This window comes from Sciurus carolinensis, chromosome 2 (assembly GCF_902686445.1).
Source record: "Sciurus carolinensis chromosome 2, mSciCar1.2, whole genome shotgun sequence".
NCBI lineage: Eukaryota > Metazoa > Chordata > Mammalia > Rodentia > Sciuridae > Sciurus > Sciurus carolinensis.
In genome coordinates this window covers 68,444,224-68,462,139 of record NC_062214.1, presented here as the reverse complement: position 1 = coordinate 68,462,139, position 17,916 = coordinate 68,444,224, and the positions used below count along the sequence as shown (strand labels likewise).

At 49.6% G+C, this 17,916-nt stretch overlaps 1 protein-coding gene across 1 annotated transcript in view; it reads right to left on the bottom strand.

The window, feature by feature from the left end:
* Positions 1-205: 205 nt before the first annotated feature.
* The window catches only part of Lrrk1 (leucine rich repeat kinase 1), a 143,404-nt gene continuing 125,693 nt past the window's right edge, over positions 206-17,916 (bottom strand). Inside the window, exons 26-34 of the mRNA XM_047541288.1 lie at positions 16,786-16,983; positions 15,188-15,465; positions 13,382-13,576; positions 12,458-12,609; positions 8,614-8,731; positions 7,436-7,552; positions 4,043-4,893; positions 3,522-3,623; positions 206-1,786 (exon numbers count right to left, since the gene is read on the bottom strand). Of these exons, the coding sequence (XP_047397244.1) occupies positions 1,609-1,786; positions 3,522-3,623; positions 4,043-4,893; positions 7,436-7,552; positions 8,614-8,731; positions 12,458-12,609; positions 13,382-13,576; positions 15,188-15,465; positions 16,786-16,983 (2,189 nt within the window). The 3' untranslated portion in view covers positions 206-1,608. The remainder of the gene's footprint in view (positions 1,787-3,521; positions 3,624-4,042; positions 4,894-7,435; positions 7,553-8,613; positions 8,732-12,457; positions 12,610-13,381; positions 13,577-15,187; positions 15,466-16,785; positions 16,984-17,916) is intronic.

The following is a 17,916-nucleotide window of genomic DNA, read 5'->3' as shown; positions in this document are numbered from 1 at the left end:
AGGAGAGGTTGGGGAGGCAGGTTGGGTGGTGGGGGGTGGATGCTGGCAAAGCAGTCTGACTGCAGGTGACAAAGGGCATAGGTGCTGAGGGGTGTACAAATAAGATCTGGGGGTAATTGGGCAGCTGTGGGGCACTTCGAAGAGATGAGAGGGAGAATGGGGATCCGTAAGACTGTGCTGAGAGGCCAGGATGGAGAAAGGCTGTGGAGTGGGCAGAAGGCATGGACCCTCAGTTCCCCAGGACTTGGGACCCAGGCTAGTAAAAGGAAGTGGGGGATTTGTTTCCCAGGTCTGTGACTGACTGGACACTGATATGGGGCAGCCTACAAGCTGAGGGCTGAATACGGGCTGTCTGTTCCCACCCAGGACAGTGAGTGAAGTTGGAGGGACCAAGTCTGTGCTGCTGTCCCAAGCCCTCGGCAGACAGAGACCGTGATTTCATTCTTAGGGTCTGTTTATTTTCAGATAAAAGGAGTCACATCTGCCTGCACACCCCACAAATCATAAGTTTGACTTTTATAATTTAATTTTAGAAAAGGTTCATCAGCTTGAGCTGGAGTGTGACCTCACATTCAGACTTCCACTCTGGGTCAAGCAGTCTCAAATGGCAAGTCCTGGCAAAGACGTGGATATGAGTGCGCGTGTGTACATACAATTTATAAAACCACTCCCTGTCGTAACCATACATTCCCTGTTAACAGTTCCACTTTTCATAGTCTGCTGTCCATGTGTGCAGTAAATGTTTAGCAAATACATAATTTGGTAGAAGCCCCATACCATGTGATTTCACAACCAGAGGCCTAACCGCTGAGATATTACTTAATTTGTTAAAGTGATAAACATGATTATGATGTGCAAACAAACAGGGCTTGTGCTCAGCTGTGTCCAAGTTTATTTTACTAAGCATAAACACAAGGCCCTTTTGCAAGTCCTGCTGATTGGGTTTCTTCCTTTTGTTGGTAGGAGAAGAATGTAAAGGCCAGCGGGTGCTCCTGCACTGGGCTTTCCGGCTGTGGTACTTAAGGGGACTCATTCATTCCTCAGCTTGGGCGACTCTCCTTGCCCAGGGTCCTTCTGGGGGTTTCTCAGACACTTTGCCCAGATAAAGACATCTGATCTCAGCTTGCTCAAGCTGGGCCCCATGCTCCTGGGACTCGAGCTTATGAAATGGGCTCAGTGACTGGGGTCTCCGCAGGGGAAGGGCCAGGGGTCACAGCCCTCCTCCCATCCTGCCCCGTAATGCTCCTCAACAGAGAGGCTCTAGTGTAATTCCATCTGAGACCGGTCCCTTTGTGGGACTCAACCTAGAATGGGGTACCCCCTCCCCTGCTCCTGGAAGCCAATAGAGGAGGCCCCTCCTGACCAGACCCCACGATCTTCCCTTGGGCTGTAAAACCAGCAATAGGGGGACAAGGTATTCAGGTAACTGCCCTGCAGAACCTGAGAACTCCCAAACCACAGCCAGGCAGGTAACTTCTCAGCACGTAGCAGCACAGGGTTCAGGGCAGAACTCCATCGGTTCTCTGGATCTTCCGAGGGCAGCAGGCAGAGGACTCAGGCAGCATCCCTGGGGCCAGCTGGCTCTACACTTGGGTCCTTCCACAGGAATTACCTTCTCTTGCGTGTGCAAGCCTCCAGCCGGCCCAGCTCCTCGTAGGACTGGTAGAAAATGTCAAACTCTCTGGCACCCCAGCCCCTCCAGACAGCCAGGCACCATTCTGTGTTTTCATTCTCAAAGCTACACACCACAGTGTCCTTTGCCACCACAGCTGCATCCACCAGCACCCTGCAGAGAAAGAGGGTCTGAGAAAACCCATAGGTGTTCCCACTCAGTTGGGGACAGCACCTTCACCCTGCACACCTTGGAGAGGACAGAGCTGACTAAGGGGGTCATGTGTGTCCTAGTCTGGCTTTGGAATGTGCTTGGATGCCCTTCCACATGGTTGCAGCCTGGAGACTGAGGCTTCACGAGGGGCTGAAGGCATCAGTTCTTGCTAATGGAAATGATCTGTAAGGGACTGATTCCCTGGGAAGGTCACTGATGCACCTTCCATGCCTTCCTTCAGACTTGAAGTGTTTAGAAAATACCATTGACCCAAACTCCCACTAGTGACCGGCCCACGATGGGGTCTGGGCTCGTCAATTCCCTTGCCTAAAGTTCAGTGTGATTCTTCTTCTCTTACTGCATTTCCACATACTTAGGGATACAGGGTAATACACTAGGGAGAAAGTCTGCTGCCCCAAAGTCATAACCATATATATATATTGAGGCTGTGGACTGTTTTGCATGATCTGTGGATACATAACAAGTTTCTTTTTGGACCACAGTGGATAGCTCCCCATGGCCTTCCTCTGCTGGTGATGTCTCTGTGGGCTAGAGGCACATACTATCTGTGTCTCCTCTTTTTGTGTCCAGCACACGTGCCTTGCTGGGCAATAAAGCCATCCTGTATATCAGGATGTCCAGAGGCCTTCCACTTCCTGGTGGCCTTGCCAGGTCCTGCCTTTTAGCCACTGTTCGGGGGTCTCTCTCCCTATAACCTGGGTTTTAGTAAAACCTGGCTTTGGGGGGATGAATTGGAAAAAGAGCACCAGGTAAAAATTAAGGGACAATAATGATAGGAATTCCAAGGCTAACAGTTGGGTTCTGCAGATCTACTTGATCCCAGAAATCTGACCTGCAAGCTGGGAACTAGTTCAGCTCAAGGCTGTTGTCCAAATATCAGCCAGGGCTCAGGATCAAACCCTGATCTCATTTCTATAAGCACTCACTGAGCAAGGGCCCCTGGCTCCAGGGCTCACTGAGAAAGCTCAATGTTGGTGGACAAGGGAGTGGAATTGCCATGGATGTCTTTTTGGTCATTGTCACACTCTGGGGGAAGCAGACTGAAAGGGATTTCTCTACCTCCTTATGCTCCAGATAAAATAAAAACTCTTACCCGTGGATTTCTGCTCACACTGCAGAGAAACGGGTCTAAAGTGAAGTGGAAGTGTTCTAGTGTGTGCGTGTGTGCGTGTGTACACATGTGTGCAGCTGCAGGAGCTCAGCAAATATCAGTACATGGAACATCGGCCCCTGCCCAGGGCCACCTGCTTCTGGGGTACCCAGTGCACCTGTAGATCAAGCACCTTGCTGGGGGTATGTCTCCAGGACCAGAGTCCACCTGAAATTGAAATAGGGATCCCTCCAGGGGATCTTCCTGCCTAGGAGGTGATCTTACTAATAGTTCAGCACCAGGCAGAGTCAGATGACACAGGCACAAGCTCTTTGCCATCTCCAAGCCTGGGGGCATGACTCTGTACCAGCATGGCTGTCTCCACCATGAGGCTGTCAGGGCAGGAAGGCCTGTCCAGGACATGGTCTCTGCGGCAAGACTGTGCAGGAATACAGTTCCTGGCAATGCTACTTGTGAGAACAGAGCACAGGAGGGATATCAGGCTGTCCTACAGGACCGGGGTGGGGCCTTAGGTTCCCCACCCTGCTCCCCTGGGTCCCACAGAAGCCCCTTCCTCAGCCTTACCCATGAGGAGTCAGCTCTCGGGCTTTTAAGACGGCAATGACACGGCCCCGCTGGGCACCCGAATCCTTCTCCAGGCCAATGACAATAACATCTCCACCACGCCTAAGAAATCAAAACCAAGAGGGGGAAGCGTTTTCTGGGGGGAATGGAGCTGTGTGCTGAGAGATGAGGCTCCCAAGTCACAAATGTGCAGTTTCTGCTAAGGTTTTAGGTTACAGAGAAGGTACAGACTGTGAGGCAGAAAAGAACTTTCCCAGTGGGAAACACAATCACAGTTGACTGTGGTTCTCCTTTTGTGGCACCTTAAACTCCAGTGGGCAGATGTGCTTTTGTGTGGCCATTCTCAGATTTGCTGACATCACTCCCAATTCCAAAACCAAGGGAGCGAATCCTTGGAAGAATAGGCCCTGGTGGGTCTGGATGTTATCTTGAAGGAAGTGATAGGGTTCTGCTCACCCCACCCCCAAAACAAGAGCCATGGCAGCACAGGACGGTGACCCCTCCCCCATCAGGAAACTTACCTGGGGATCCAGATGAGGTCTTTGACAGCAAGGACCTTCACAGCCTGCAGGTGCTGGCTGAACGTGTCCCCATCCATGGGGGTCAGGTCGTGCTCAGACCTGTCGGAGGCAGCGTTGGGCTCCTGCAGCCTGTCTGAGTCCTCACAGTCAGTGGAGAAAGGCACACTGGAACAGCTGGCTGGGGAGCTGGGCAGGCTGGAGGGGGACCTGGTGGCCCGGCGGGGTGGGGACGAGGAGTAGGAGGACATGGAGCAGTAGTCGGTCAGCGAGTCCTGGTGGGTCAGGATCTGCGTGCCCAGCTCCTCACTGTACATTATGCTCACATCTGCGATGCAATCCCCTTCAGGTCCCTTCAGGCTGGTCATGTGGTTGCATGGGGGTTCCAGGCCTGAGGGTTGCACAGGAAACATGTCCCTGAGGGGGCTGGGGTCCCCGCAAAAGTATCGAGCACACAGCTGGTAGGTGGCTGAATGGTACATAACCAAGGAGTTGGCCTTGTCGTCCAGGCACCAGACGACCTCCTCTCCCCTGCAATCGGAGCTGCACACGACTGACATGACGACTGAGGGGGCAGCGTAGGGCTCCAGCCGCCTGCTGATGTCCAGGGCTGTGCAGTCAATGATGAGGAGGCCTGGCCCGTTGCTGTACCAGACCTCAGACCCGCTGTTGACCACCTCCATGGCCTTCACTGGGTAGGGGTTCTGCCGTGTGTCTTCGTCTGGGATGCCAAATTTGGACCTGTTGGCTGTGTGTGAGCACAGGTAGCAACAGCTGTCGTTCGGGGTGCCCCGCACCACGGGAAACACAGCCACGAGCCCATCAGCCAGGCCTGCCAACACCAGGAAGGAATTCTGTGGGGAGGAGACAGGGACACATGATGCCCTTTGGTTTCACCCACTCCAGAAAAGAAAGTGCGTACCAGACTCATTTCACACTTGCCTTAGGTGGCCACTTGATTTCCACTAATGCACCCAGAGAAGAAAAGCTCTTAGAAAGGCTGGGGTTGCCAGCAGAGGCCTCTGGGCCAGAGTCCAGAGGAGGTGCAGTCTTAGCTCAGCAGAGCTAACCCCATACTTCTTCTTATGTGGCAAAGGAAGCAGTGCCTACGTCACCAAGTGAGGGTAGATGTCAGCTGGACCACATTCCTGCCTCTGCTGCGGCTAGCTTCTTGCAGCATGAGAGGCAGGGAGTTGCTTCTCCTTGGAGGCCACCAAGACCTCCCTGAGAGGCAGGGCATGGTGCCCTCCCTCCTATGAACACTGCTTAATAATAATAAGCAGTTGTAGGCATTGTGGGGGTCTGCCCATGCTAGACAGGGTGCCCCGTGAAAGCAGAGGCCAAGTCTCTGTGCCCACAACTGAATGAGCTGAGTCTCATTCATCTCTGTGAGTCTGGGACTCTACATAGATTTCTCTTCAAGTGGATAATACATATTTGCTGAACTCATTCTGGAAGAAATCGCTCCCAACTCAACCCTCTCCTAGAAGTATTTTTTGGCCTGATTTCCAGTTTATGACTCTTACTCTGAAATGCCCATGGTATTGACATTGATGAGGTCACTGAGGTCCCCTCATGCCTGTGATGGAGCATGACCTCTTCTGCAGTCACCCACCAGAGGTCTCTGGGCAGAGGCCAATGTGGCAGGGACAGCACTGAGTGCTGGGCCCACCCCAGGCTTCCCCAGGGCATTTCCCAGGACAGAGTGGGAACACTGTAGTGGGGGTGGAAAGAGCTCCGCAGAACAAAAGCAGAGTCAGGACACAGCAGGACCCAGGCCTCCTGCCAGGGAGGGTGAGCGGCAGAAAGCAGCTTTGTTGGGAGTCAGGGCAAGTCAGGGGGTTGGGCTGTCCAGGGTAACAGAGTGACTGGCCTGGGGCTCAATATCCAGGGAAAGAAGCTTGAAGAAAGTTTATCAAAATCCACCTTTGGGATTTTAAGAGGGATTTTAGAAAGCAGCCATGGCAAGCAGGCTCCAAGTTCTCCCTGCAGTTCCGGTTCAGCCTGGCCAGCATGGTGAATGCCACGTCCCGGCTGGGTGTGAACGTGCATGTGCAAGAATGCAGGGGTCTGCCCTGCGTGGCCCGGGCAGGATGGCCTCTGAGAGGGCGGGCACCCCTCACAGGAGCTCAGCACAGAGTCGGCTTTATTCCCCCTGGTTGTGTGAGAGGTGGTGCCCTCGCTTGGGGCTCTGGCCAGCGATGGCCTTCAATGATGCTTTGTGTCCTGCTCTCCTGTGCTCTGGTGCAGGTCGAGCTGCCCAGCCTCAAGCATGGGCCACAGTCATAAACGACTCTGAGGTTCATTTCATACCTGTTTCTTCTTCTTCTTCTTCTTTTTTTTAAAAAAAACGAAACTGGAGCAGGGTGGAGAGAACTCATATTTTGTGACTGTCAGAGGGGTCATAATAACACAATTTCCAAGTGCACCCTCCTAGAGCTCTGGGAACATTAAACCCAGAGATCCATTCCACCATCTCTTAATACCCCCATTTTACAGATGGGGAAACTGGAATGGAACGATGACAGTCAACACATTTTAATAAGCGACACCAGGAAATGCGTGCATTGGCGAGTGTGTCTGCTGCTTAAACAGGTCCCTCGGGGCAGAGTCAGATTTGCCCTAGCAGTGCCTGGATCCCAAGAGGGCTGCAGAACCTGGGAAAGTCAGGCAGCTGCCTCTCACACAGCATGGCTTCTGTGGTGGTGGTGGGAGGGTCACGGTCCCTGCAATCTTGAGAACTGAATAGGAGGGACGTATGTGTGGAAGACTGTTCCTAGCAGAGGCTGGATGGAGACGCCCCAGCACAGTGTGTTGCAGTGTGGGGAGAGTCACAGAGGCCAGTGGGGTGAGGGTCTCTAGATAGCTCAAGATGTGGCAGAGCTGGTTGGGCCCTGGGTCGGGGAGAGTACCACTTGGTCAGGCCTGAGGTTGAGATGGGTCTGCCAGGCCACCCTGGGCAAAAGAAGAACTGAGGTCTGGGATGGACAGTGAGACCCTGAGAGGAGGCAGAGACAGAGAGGAGGAGAAATGGCTGCCTGACAGGTGAGAAGCTGGACCTGCCAGGACACAGCAACTGAATGGCCCTGGGAAGGTAGAGGCGAGTAATGGTGGAGAAGAGGCTCCTGATGTCGCTGCTATCACAAGGGCCTACATGCAGCTGCTGGCTTGCACCATTGGCTCCAAAAGCACCTCCCCCAGTCAGGGGCTGTTTGCTTGTGGACTGTAGGCTTTCTATGCTAATGACGGCCAGCGTCTCTAAGGTGGGCTGTGCCCTGGGCTAGGTGGTCCAAGAGGGCGTGGCTCCAGTACTCCCCAGTCCAACACAGGTGGGAAGCCCACTCAAACAGGGAGAGGGAGTCAGAGACTTGCATGCCCACCTCCCCCACAACTCACCTTTTTAATAATAGGTACTGCCAAGAAGCAGGTGACAATAGCCGGAGTGTCCAAGGCCCGCTGGGGCGTGTTCAAGGGGCACATGCCCTTGAGGCTGTAGATGTAGATTTTCTGGTCCTGCAGAGACAGAGGAGCCCACCATGAGACCCAGGGCAGAAGGTGCTGTCCTTTTCTACTGGGGTGTGCTTGGCTTGAGGGATCCCCTGTGTTCCTTAAAATGTAACTTGGATAGAGGGTTTCTGGTTGGTTGTCGAAGTATTTATGCTCTTTGTGGAAACTGAAAAATACAGAATAGTCTAGAAGAAAAATAAAATTGCCCATAATCCATTATTCAGAGGAAATCATTCTTGGGGATGTGGGACGCAGCACCTCTGTGGGTTTTCTGTGGGTGTTTGTGTGTGTTTGTGGTACTGACAAAAGTGGCATCACAATACAATGACAATACACCACGGGTAGAGCCCTCTTCTCACTTCCTCCATGAAGGATGATGTTGGGGTGCCTCTTGATGGTCGGTCACTCGGGTGTACTGTAATTAGGCAAATCTGTCGTCAGAGAAACGCCAAGTTTTCACTACTATGACTTGACAGGCATGAGAATTCTTATAGATTTCTCCAGGCATGGGTGTGTCTTGTTTATTTTATTAGGATACATTCTTAAAATTGAAGTTAACAAGGCTTAAGCTATATGAGTATTTCTGAAATTTCTGATCTGTATTTGAACCATACTTTCCAAACGTCTTGTAGAAAGATTGCACCAATCTATCCCCTACCAAAACTTCAGAGCATTTGATTTGGGGAATTCCGCCCCAGAATTTTTAGAAGACAGTTCCTTGGCCTTTGAGTGGCTTAACCTGATGTGAAGGCAAAAGTTTTAGAAGTGATGTGAAACCAGGATGTGCTGTGTGGAACCAGCACATGTCACCAACCTACTGGGTTTCTCCTCCAGCTGAGAGTCTACCCCTGATTCTCGCCCTGAGCTTGGCGGCCCAGCCAGGGGCAGGCAGGGCCAGCTGCAGGTGGGGCTGATGGCGCTGCTCTGAGGACCGCCTGCAGATGAGCTGGGGGTTACCTGAAAGTCATGTTGATGTGGGCATCCTGTATTTTAATGTATCTGGCCCCCCTGAAAACTGCACCCTGGTAGAGCCTGCTCTGTTGGGGGCCCTACAGGCAGGTGGTTACCTCGGTGGCAGTCCACAGAGAGCTCTGGACCTTGAGCTGGCAGCTCAGCTTCATCCCAGCACAGGTCATCCTCTGCACTTCCAGAAGTCCTTTCTCTGTGTTCACCACGGTGTAGTTCCTGTGATCAGCAACAACACATGGTCAGTTCTAGGACCAGGGGCCACCTCCCTCACCCATGCCTGGTATAATGACCTTGGAGGAGGACATCAACTTTGGGCCTTGTTTGCTCCTGGAAGCTAGGGTCACATCTTGTCACCTTCTGAGAGGTCAAGATTCACCCTTTATGCCTTTGGGTGGTCCTGAGTTCTGCCTGCTGGGTAGTAATGCTTGAACATTGTAGAGAAAGGATATTCCCAAAGGGAAGAAAGCCTTTGTGTGTGTGTGTGTGTGTGTGTGTGTGTGTGTGTGTGTATGACTTCTGAGGGTTGAGACAGTTGCTCCCAGCATGAAGAAAAGGCACTTCCACTAAGACCACTCACTGTCCTCTCAATGCTCAGCTCCTGCCGATATAGGTGACCCTTTTGAGCCAAGTATCAAGGCCAAGGCTAAAGACAAGATGGGTAAATTCCACAGTAGCCTGGTGTGGAGGCTCAAAATGTGTTCCCAACATGGGTGTTCTGAGAGCTAGTGAGCAGTCATTTACAAGAGCTAGCCCTGGGCTCACAGGCCAGGCAACCCTGGCAGCACTGCCAGTGCCTCCCCACCATCCTGCCGGGACATCGCCTGTATTCACTGCACAGAAGAAAAGACGGAGTTGGGGAGGCAGTTAGTTTTGCATCCCAGAGCACACAGTTCTTCTCCCCCAATTCAAGAGAGCAAGTTAAGCTAGTGAGCAGGAATCCACACTGTAAATGTTTTCTGTCACCATATTTTGGGAACCCTTGCCATCTTTGACAGACAACACGTGATTGCAGATGATAAGAGTGGGTGAAAAAACCAGCAAACAAAACTTGCTTCAAAGTAATATTTGTCTACCTCTTTTTCAGTCGTTTCCCCCCTATGCATTAAAAAAATGAAATTAAGACATTTTTAAATAGCTTTTACTTAGAAAAAATTAATATAAGGAAAACAATAATATTATACCTTCCAATCACAATTTTATCACAGGTGTATTATTCTCCCTTTCCTGCTGCCTCCTTGCCTTCTGTAATTCAGGGATAAATCCCAAGTTCTGCTCCACCCTTACTCTCCAGGCTCACTGCCCTGAGCATCTGGCCGGAAACCCTCCTCCCTTCCTGTGAGCTTGCTCCTTCTTCAGGCTGGTGGGGAGCTTCCAATAACCTTCACAGGACACACAAAGAGGCCTCTCTCTTCCCTCTGGGAATGAGCTTTCTGTGTCTTGAGCAGAACCATCTCCAATACCCTATTGTGTGATTGTGTGTGCAAGACGGAGAAGATAAAGAAAGCATCCCCAGGTGTGTGGAGTGGGGCCCAACCCAGCACCAGCAGGACCAGGCTGACTCTGGAGTCCCTTTGAAATATCTCAGAAGTCTTTGAGAACATCTTGCTTCTCATGTGACAAATGTCCCAGGTTTACGTCTCACCCCAGACCTGGAATCCGTCTTTTTCTCCCCTGATGCCTGGTTCCCTTGGTTACTTAGAGACCACCACCTGAGTCCTCAGGGTTCAAGTGTATTTGATTGCTTATTGTTTTGAGGTTTCTTCAGTGGGCCCAAAAATAAAATATATCCCAAGTCCATGCAATTTCAATTCAGAACTATAGGTTTTTAACTTACCTAACTTAATATCCCATTCCCATTTTAGCTCATGCCGAAAATCATGGCTTCCAATGACAACAACAATAATTATTCATTAACTTTTCTCCACAACTACAACAATATGTCAGAATAACAATAACACTACCTCAAACAATGCAATTACCGAAAACAGGGTGATACATAGTCACCTCCTGTATCCACAGGGAATTGGTTCCAGGATCCACCATGGATACCACAATCTGCATATACTCAGGTCCCTTATATAAAATGGCATAATATTTTTATACTATCCTCTCATAGAGCTTAATCCATCTCTAGATGACTTGCAATACTACAATGCAAATGCTATGTAAATAATGCTTATACGCAATTATTTAGGGAATAATGACACAAAAAAAGTGTATACATGTTTAGTACAGATTTCACTTAAAAAATATTTTCCCTCAGCAGTTGGTTGAATCAGTGGATATGGATGGAGGGCTGGAGGGCAGCTGTGCAAAACTGCTTTTTAATTTTTTTTTTTTGGTACCAGAGATTGAACCCAGGAGCACTTTACTACTGAGCCACATTCCCAGTCCTTTTGAGACAGAGTCTCACTAAGTTGCTTAGGACTTTGTCTAAGTTGCTTAGGACTTTGTCTAAGTTGCTGAGGCTGGCCTTGAACTTGTAATCTTCCTGCTTCAACCTCCAAAGCTGCTGAAATTACAGGCACGCACCACTATGCCTGGCTGCAAAACTGCTTTTTATTTTATCCTTGGAATGTATCCTATCAGGAAGGTACAGTCAGTGGTGCTTTTTAGAGTGACATCTTTCATTAAGGCATCAATTTTTTAGTGTGTGTCTATGTCACAACCCTCAGTCCCAGTGGCATAGAATCGGATGCAAACGACACCCAGATTGACCTGAGGGAACTGCAAAGTCCATTCCATTAATCTCATTACCACCCAGGCTTCACTTTATCTAGACCTCCCTGACTTCAGCACCTGAAAATGTTTGCACAGGGCTCACTGGAAGGCTATTGTCACCTGTGAAGATCTCACAGTAGGTAGGTGAGAGAGGCAACACACACCGGTTAAGACTGAAGGTTCTCCTACAAGATGGTATGAGACTTCTCAGAGATTTAGTCTTTGACACTTCCTTTTCCCATGCCCTGGCCTCTGTGTCCTGGGACCTCTGGCTTGTTCTTCAGTGGCCTCTTCCCCATACTCTCCCAGCCACCCGCGCCCGAGGCTGCACTCCAGATCCTGCCTCTGTTACTGCCTCCCTCCTGCCATGCCACACCAAGCACCTTCTGTCTGACCAGGTCCTGGCTTTTTGGCTCACTTCACCTCACATCATTACTCCTTGCAAGTCTTTCTTACTCTACCAAGAATGGGACCTTTGGTCTTCCACAGTTTATGGCCTCACTTAGGTTCCATGTCCTTCTCTATAATATGATCACTTCCTTGAAGGCACCTGGCTCCTATGCCTGGCAAAACCCTGACTGCTTAAAACCACCTTGTTGCCCCTTCTGCAATCTGGGAAGCAGAACATGCTAGGGAAAGTCACATAACCAGGCTGGTGGGTCTCTTTTCAAACACAGGCCCTCCAGCCTGAAGTAGGCCTCAGTACCAACCTGCAGGCACCCTGGACTTCCCCATGCCCATTCCATACCTTCTCTTTCCTTCTGGAATATCCAAAACCTCTCCCACTGCTTCTCTTCTTCTTCTTGCTATTTCATTGAGAAAAGGAGCTGCAACTGGTTTTTATTGCAGGGTGACCCTCCTACCTGGCTCTGGATCCCATTCTCTTTTACTCTGCAGCAACTTCACTGCCCGATCTCCCACCTGCAGCATCATTTAATGCCGTGCCTAACCAGGCTGCAAATGGCTTCGTCTCAAAGCAAAACCCTCCCTTGACTTGTGTTCCCAACACACCACCCATTTTTTTTTTGGCCTCTCTTAACCATAAACCTGTACTGTGTGTCTGTACATACTCAGTTTTCTCTCTTCCTGCTCTCCTGAATGGACTCTCACCAAGTCTTGTTACCCACTGTCCACTAAACAATGTTCACTGTGGTCATCACCGATTTGTTCTCCAATTCTACCCCAAATACCAGCAGGACAGGGCAGGCATCAGGAGGTTACCTGGATTCCTCTTTTCCATCCCAAAACACCACAGTGTACTCTTGGCCCTGCGACGAGAAGAAGGCAGTCTGCTTCCCACAGGGCAGCATGTACATGAAGGTGGCGAAGGTTGGGTCCTTCATCTGGCTCACCACAGACAAGGCCAGCGGGCGCTGAGGGAGAGAGGCCTCCAGATTGTGAGCATCTCCATGCCAGTTCTATTCATGAGATCAGCTGTCTCAAGCCAGGTAGGGATGAGGGAATCTGTCATTCAGGACCAGATCCTAACAAGAGCCTCAAGATTTCAGATACCAGAAACATATCCATCTAGGCTTCTGGGTCATCACTGGCCACAACATCTCGCCATGCCAGAGGACATATACTCTCATGAAGGATTTTTCTCAAACCCTATTTATTCTCAATTCATTAAACCAAGTCTGTCTGATTTGATAAATGAGTTTAACCTTGAAACTTGGGGCCTCTCCCAGTGAACAATAAAATAGCTTTACTACTATACTATACTATGACCCTTGCTTCTTACAAGCAACCTTTCCCCCCATTACTTTACAAAGAGATACTCAGATTCCCTCTGCTCTTGCATATATTACTATAAAGGAATTGATATACATGTTGAATGGTGCTCAAAAGTTCTGGATTTCAGAGCATTTTGGATTTGGGGATTAGGTATGCTTAACTAGTAAAATCTATGCAAATATCCCCAAATTTGAAAAATTCCAAAAGAAAGTTCATTTTTCCTGAGAATGACACACAAAACGATACTGGGTATGTTTGGAGCAGTAAATATCTCTCTATAAAAGAGGTGAGCAGAGAAGGTTGCCTGCTGTTCTTAGTAAAGGGTGGTGGGCAGCCATACACACATTTGCCATAGTCTCTGTCCCAGGGGCAGGAGGTTCCAGGCCCCAGTCTCTGTGCACCCCCAGGTACCTTCTCTGGTTTTGTGTCCCAGCACTCCATCATGAGTGCCTGCAGTCGATGGAACTGCACTTCCTCTGGCTGTCCCAGAACGGGGCGGATGCCCTTGGACAGCTTCTTGGCAATCTGAAGCTGGTGGTGGCCCAGTGCAGGACGCTGTCCTGATAGCAATTCGTAGAGCACCATCCCATAGGAGAACATATCTACCTGGGCAGAAAGGCAAGCCAAGTCAGGTCCCCTGCCTGAGCCCAGTGGCTTTTGCAACTGGCCCTGAGTTGGAGGAAGCAGAGAGATTAGACAAGGAAAACACGAGTCCTGCCAAAGGAAGACCATAAGTGATCCCTCCACCAATTTATCCATCTGTCTCCATTCCAAACAACCAATCAAACATCTGTCTATCTGTCCATTTATCTACACATTCTCCCATCTACCCATCCATGTAGTCTTCCAACCACCTGTTCTTTTATTTACCCATCCTTTTTCTATCCAACTGTCTACCCATCCAGACATCTATCTGACCATCCGTGCCTCTGTGAATTTATTCATTCATCTTCCCATACTTTTGTTCTTCCCATCCACCTATCTGTCTTCCTGTCCTACTGTCCATTAATTCATCATTCCTTCCATCCATCCATCCATCCATCCATCTATCCATCCATCCATCCATCCATCCATCCATCCATCCATTTATCCTTCCAACTAATAAACTCATAGTGAGAGCTTGCTAACCTCCAGGTATTAAGGGCCACAAGGATGGCAAGACCTTCAACTTATCAGGTTTGGCACTAGAGGGGCTGTGTATGTAATTCACAGGAGGGAAGTAGCTCCTAGATTATAAACTACCTCTCTCACTTTCATTTTCATAAAAAGGCCCACCAAGGAAAGAATTTACAGGCACCTGCACAACTTATAAGGGTCAAGAAATGACTTTTAGCAGGAGAATGGCTGCGAAAAGACTTGAAAAGTTTTAATGTGAATGTTTCTATTATAATCGTAGTTTCAAGGTAATCATCTTGTCTGAATTATCTGCTACTAAGAAGCTCATATGTCTGTTGTTTTGATTTGACTTTTCTATCTTGAGCAACAGACACAGGTGCCAAGTTAACCTAAATATGCTTAGGTCATTCTCAAAGCAAATAGTCAATGACCCATCTGAGAATAACCCACTAATAAGAAATTGCAGATGAGGGGAATTTCAATGTTGGGATTAATTAACAAGGCTGGTACTAGGTGTAGCAGGGTGGCATGAAATAATTTCATGTTGTCTGAATACCTGCATCTACCGGTTATCAGGGAAGAAGATAAACATTAGCTATTGTCTGAATTAAGATGGGCTGTGTGTAATTGCCTGGGGAAGCCACAATTGTCCTGCTAGAATTTGTTGTCCTCTGGTTTGGCATTGGATTGGCCAGCACCTTGTAGCTAGCCCCTATGGGCCAGGAGCCTTTACCAACTTTACTCTATCTGCTTCTCAAGAGTACCCTGCAAGGCTGGTCTTCTGTCCTCATTTTGTACATCAAATGTCATAGTTCTGTCTCAGACTCTTTTTCCACTCTTTACGGCCTGTACAAGGTCCATGAATTGAGGTTTGACAATTCTGAACCTAATGAAAAGTCAACCTTTCCACAAGCAGAAAGATAGAGGCCCCTGGGTCCTTCCTATTTATGCCAGAACTTCCCTCACTGAGCAAGGTCACAGAGAGAAAAGTGTGCTGGGGGAAGCTCTAGGTGCTGTTAGGACTGTTCGGCTGGCTTCAGAAGGGACCTGGGCTCCAGACCCGTGGGACTGGGCCAGGGACTGCGAGGGTTGGGCAGGTACCTTCTCATCATACACGATGCGAGGTCTGATCTCTGGGGCCTGGTAGCCAGGGGTGCCCTCCACACCCAGGGCTCCCTCATGAAAGGACTGCCGTGAGATCCCATAGTCAGACAGCTTGATGTTGATGTGTTCCTTGACATCCAGGGACCACACTAGGATGTTGTCCGACTTCAGGTCGCAGAAGATGATGTTCTTTTTGTGCAGGTAGGCCAGGCCTGAGGCAATCTGATAAGCTATTTTTTGGGTAAGCATGTGTCCCAGGGGCATAAAGGAAGAATCTTGCAGGAAAAAAAAATAACAATTTTGAAATCGATCAAAATTTCAATTCTGATTGAATAAAATTAGAATTATCCATTCTCCCCTCCTTTCTTCTGTTATAGTTTGTTCCCAAAGGCCCATGTGTTAAAGTCTTGGTCCCCAGCCTGTGGCACTATTGGGAGGTGGTGGAACCTTTAAGAGGGGGACCTAGTGGAAGGAAGTTAGGTCACAGGAAGCATGACCTTGAAGGGCATAATGGGACCCTGGTCCCTCCCCTCTCTCTTGTTGCTTCCCAGCCGCCACAGGTAGCTGCCTTCTCTGCTACAAGCTCCCACCACAGGTCCAAAGTAATAGGGTCAAGCAACCATGGATTGAAACCGTGAGCCAAAATAAATTTTGCCTTCTTTTAAGTGGTTTTTCTCAGATATTTTGTCACAGTAACAGAAAGCTGACTCATGCATCTCCCAATACTTTATGTTCCACTGGCACCTTCTCACTATTCTTGAAGCTAGACAGAGAATGTTCTTCGCGAGTGAAATTGTATTTAGGATTGCTCGTTGTGAGAGCTCCTTTCATGATATTTCATGCTTGGAATTTCTGGTGTTTTTACTAAAAGGACAAGGATTCAAAATCCCCAGAGTTCATTTCAGGTCAGGGTGGTCTTGCTGTCAAGAGCTGAGCTGCAGGTGTAAGAAGTTCATTTAAAATTTTTATTTCTCACTGAGGGAGAAGGGACTGATTTTAATACCATTTCTTCCTCAGTCTAAAGATACCTTCTTTCATTATTTTGGCAGTTCTTTGGAGTTTAGTCAGCATTTCTCAAGGTAAATTCTTTTTCAATTTCTTAAAAGACTCAGATATGGTAACTGAACCCAGGGTCTCAGACTTCTCAGTGGTAGGCAGCACAGTGCCTTAGTCAGAGAAGTGATCTAGTTTTGTAGCTGGTGGGCTTGAGGTACCAGCTGCTGTAGTTTGTGCCCACCTGGGGGGCTACTGAAGCTTGATGCCCTCCCTGGGGGGCTATTATTATCTCTTTTATAGGCATGTAAAATAAGCAAGTTATGGCAACCAGGATTTGGAACCTGATTCTGTGGTTCTAAAGCATGAGGTCCTCAGGTCTTACCAACGTCACCATCCAAGTGTTTAGACCTGGTGAGGTGCCTTGTCATGGAACTGGGTCACTGAGACCACCTGTGGCTTTACTTTTGCACCCAGACAGCTGGGTAGGGCTAGGGGGAGCTCCTGGGCCCATGGTGGCTTTCCTAAGGCCTGCCCTGCCAGCCCTGCTGCTTTGGTGGCCTCTGGAGGCAGGGCCCAGGCAATCCCCTGCAGGGCCTTACCTTTGGCGTTCTCAGACAGCACAGTGTTGAGGCTGCTTAGTGGGGCGAGCTCCAGGGCGAAGCAGAGCGGGTGGATGCTGATGCCGATGAGTGACACGATGCAGGGGTGCTGCAGGGCATGCAGCATGCTGGCCTCCTGCCGGAACTCTGAGAAGTTCTTCATGGCATCTGTGGCCCGCAGGTGCCTCAGCATTGTGTCTGTTGGGGGACAGCACAGCCTTCAGTCACCAGGGAGGACAAAGGGCATGGACTGCCTTGCTGGACCCAGGACCAGCTGGACTCTGACAGGCTGGTGGGGCAGCATCCCAGGGGCCACATGACATGGGGGGCCTGCCACACTCAGAGCTGCCTTGCAGGGATGGAGGGATCAGGTGGGGCAGGGACTTACATTTTAAGGCACACATTGGATAAGGGATTGCAATATCATTGTCAAGAATTTGGCCCCATTGGGTGGTACTGTGCACTGATGCTAAGCCCCCTCTTTTCAAGTGTTAAATGTGATCCTGTAACTTTTGGCAGTTCCTGAGCACCCAGTAAGGCCCATCTGGCCCTCTTGATGGAGGACTGCAACATGTGCCCACCCTTGTCACCCAGAGAGGGCTCTGTAGCTCTCACCCCAGACCCATTGTCTTATTTCTTTTGCATCCCTGGTGTCTCACTCAGCACTGGCTCAGGAGACGTCTAGAATTTAACAAGGTCCCTCCCTTCCTCTCTCCCCTCAAGAATGCTAATGCTGAGGCTTAGGTCACTGCTAGCAGCCAGGATCCCTGAAGGTGGAAACCACAAGTGCCCAGGGCCACTGACCTGTCTGTGACAGTTATCTCAGGCCAGAAGAGACAGGTCCAGGAGGTGGTAGGTGATTTCTAACCCCAAATCGTAAACTTCCAATGCCCTTGAAATTCGTGACAGCCTGCATGAGACCCTGGAGGGGTCAGGACACTGCCTACCAGGCTGTGACCAGCACACACACAATCAGCTGGGCCTGAGGCCACCAGGCAGGGTTCATGCAGGCCCTGTTTGTCCTCTCATGTCCTATCCATCTTGTCCCCTTGATTCTATTTTTCCTCTATGCTTATATTTTATCATAGGGGATTGTTGGAGGTGAAAGTTTAAACAGCATGAAAATCTTGG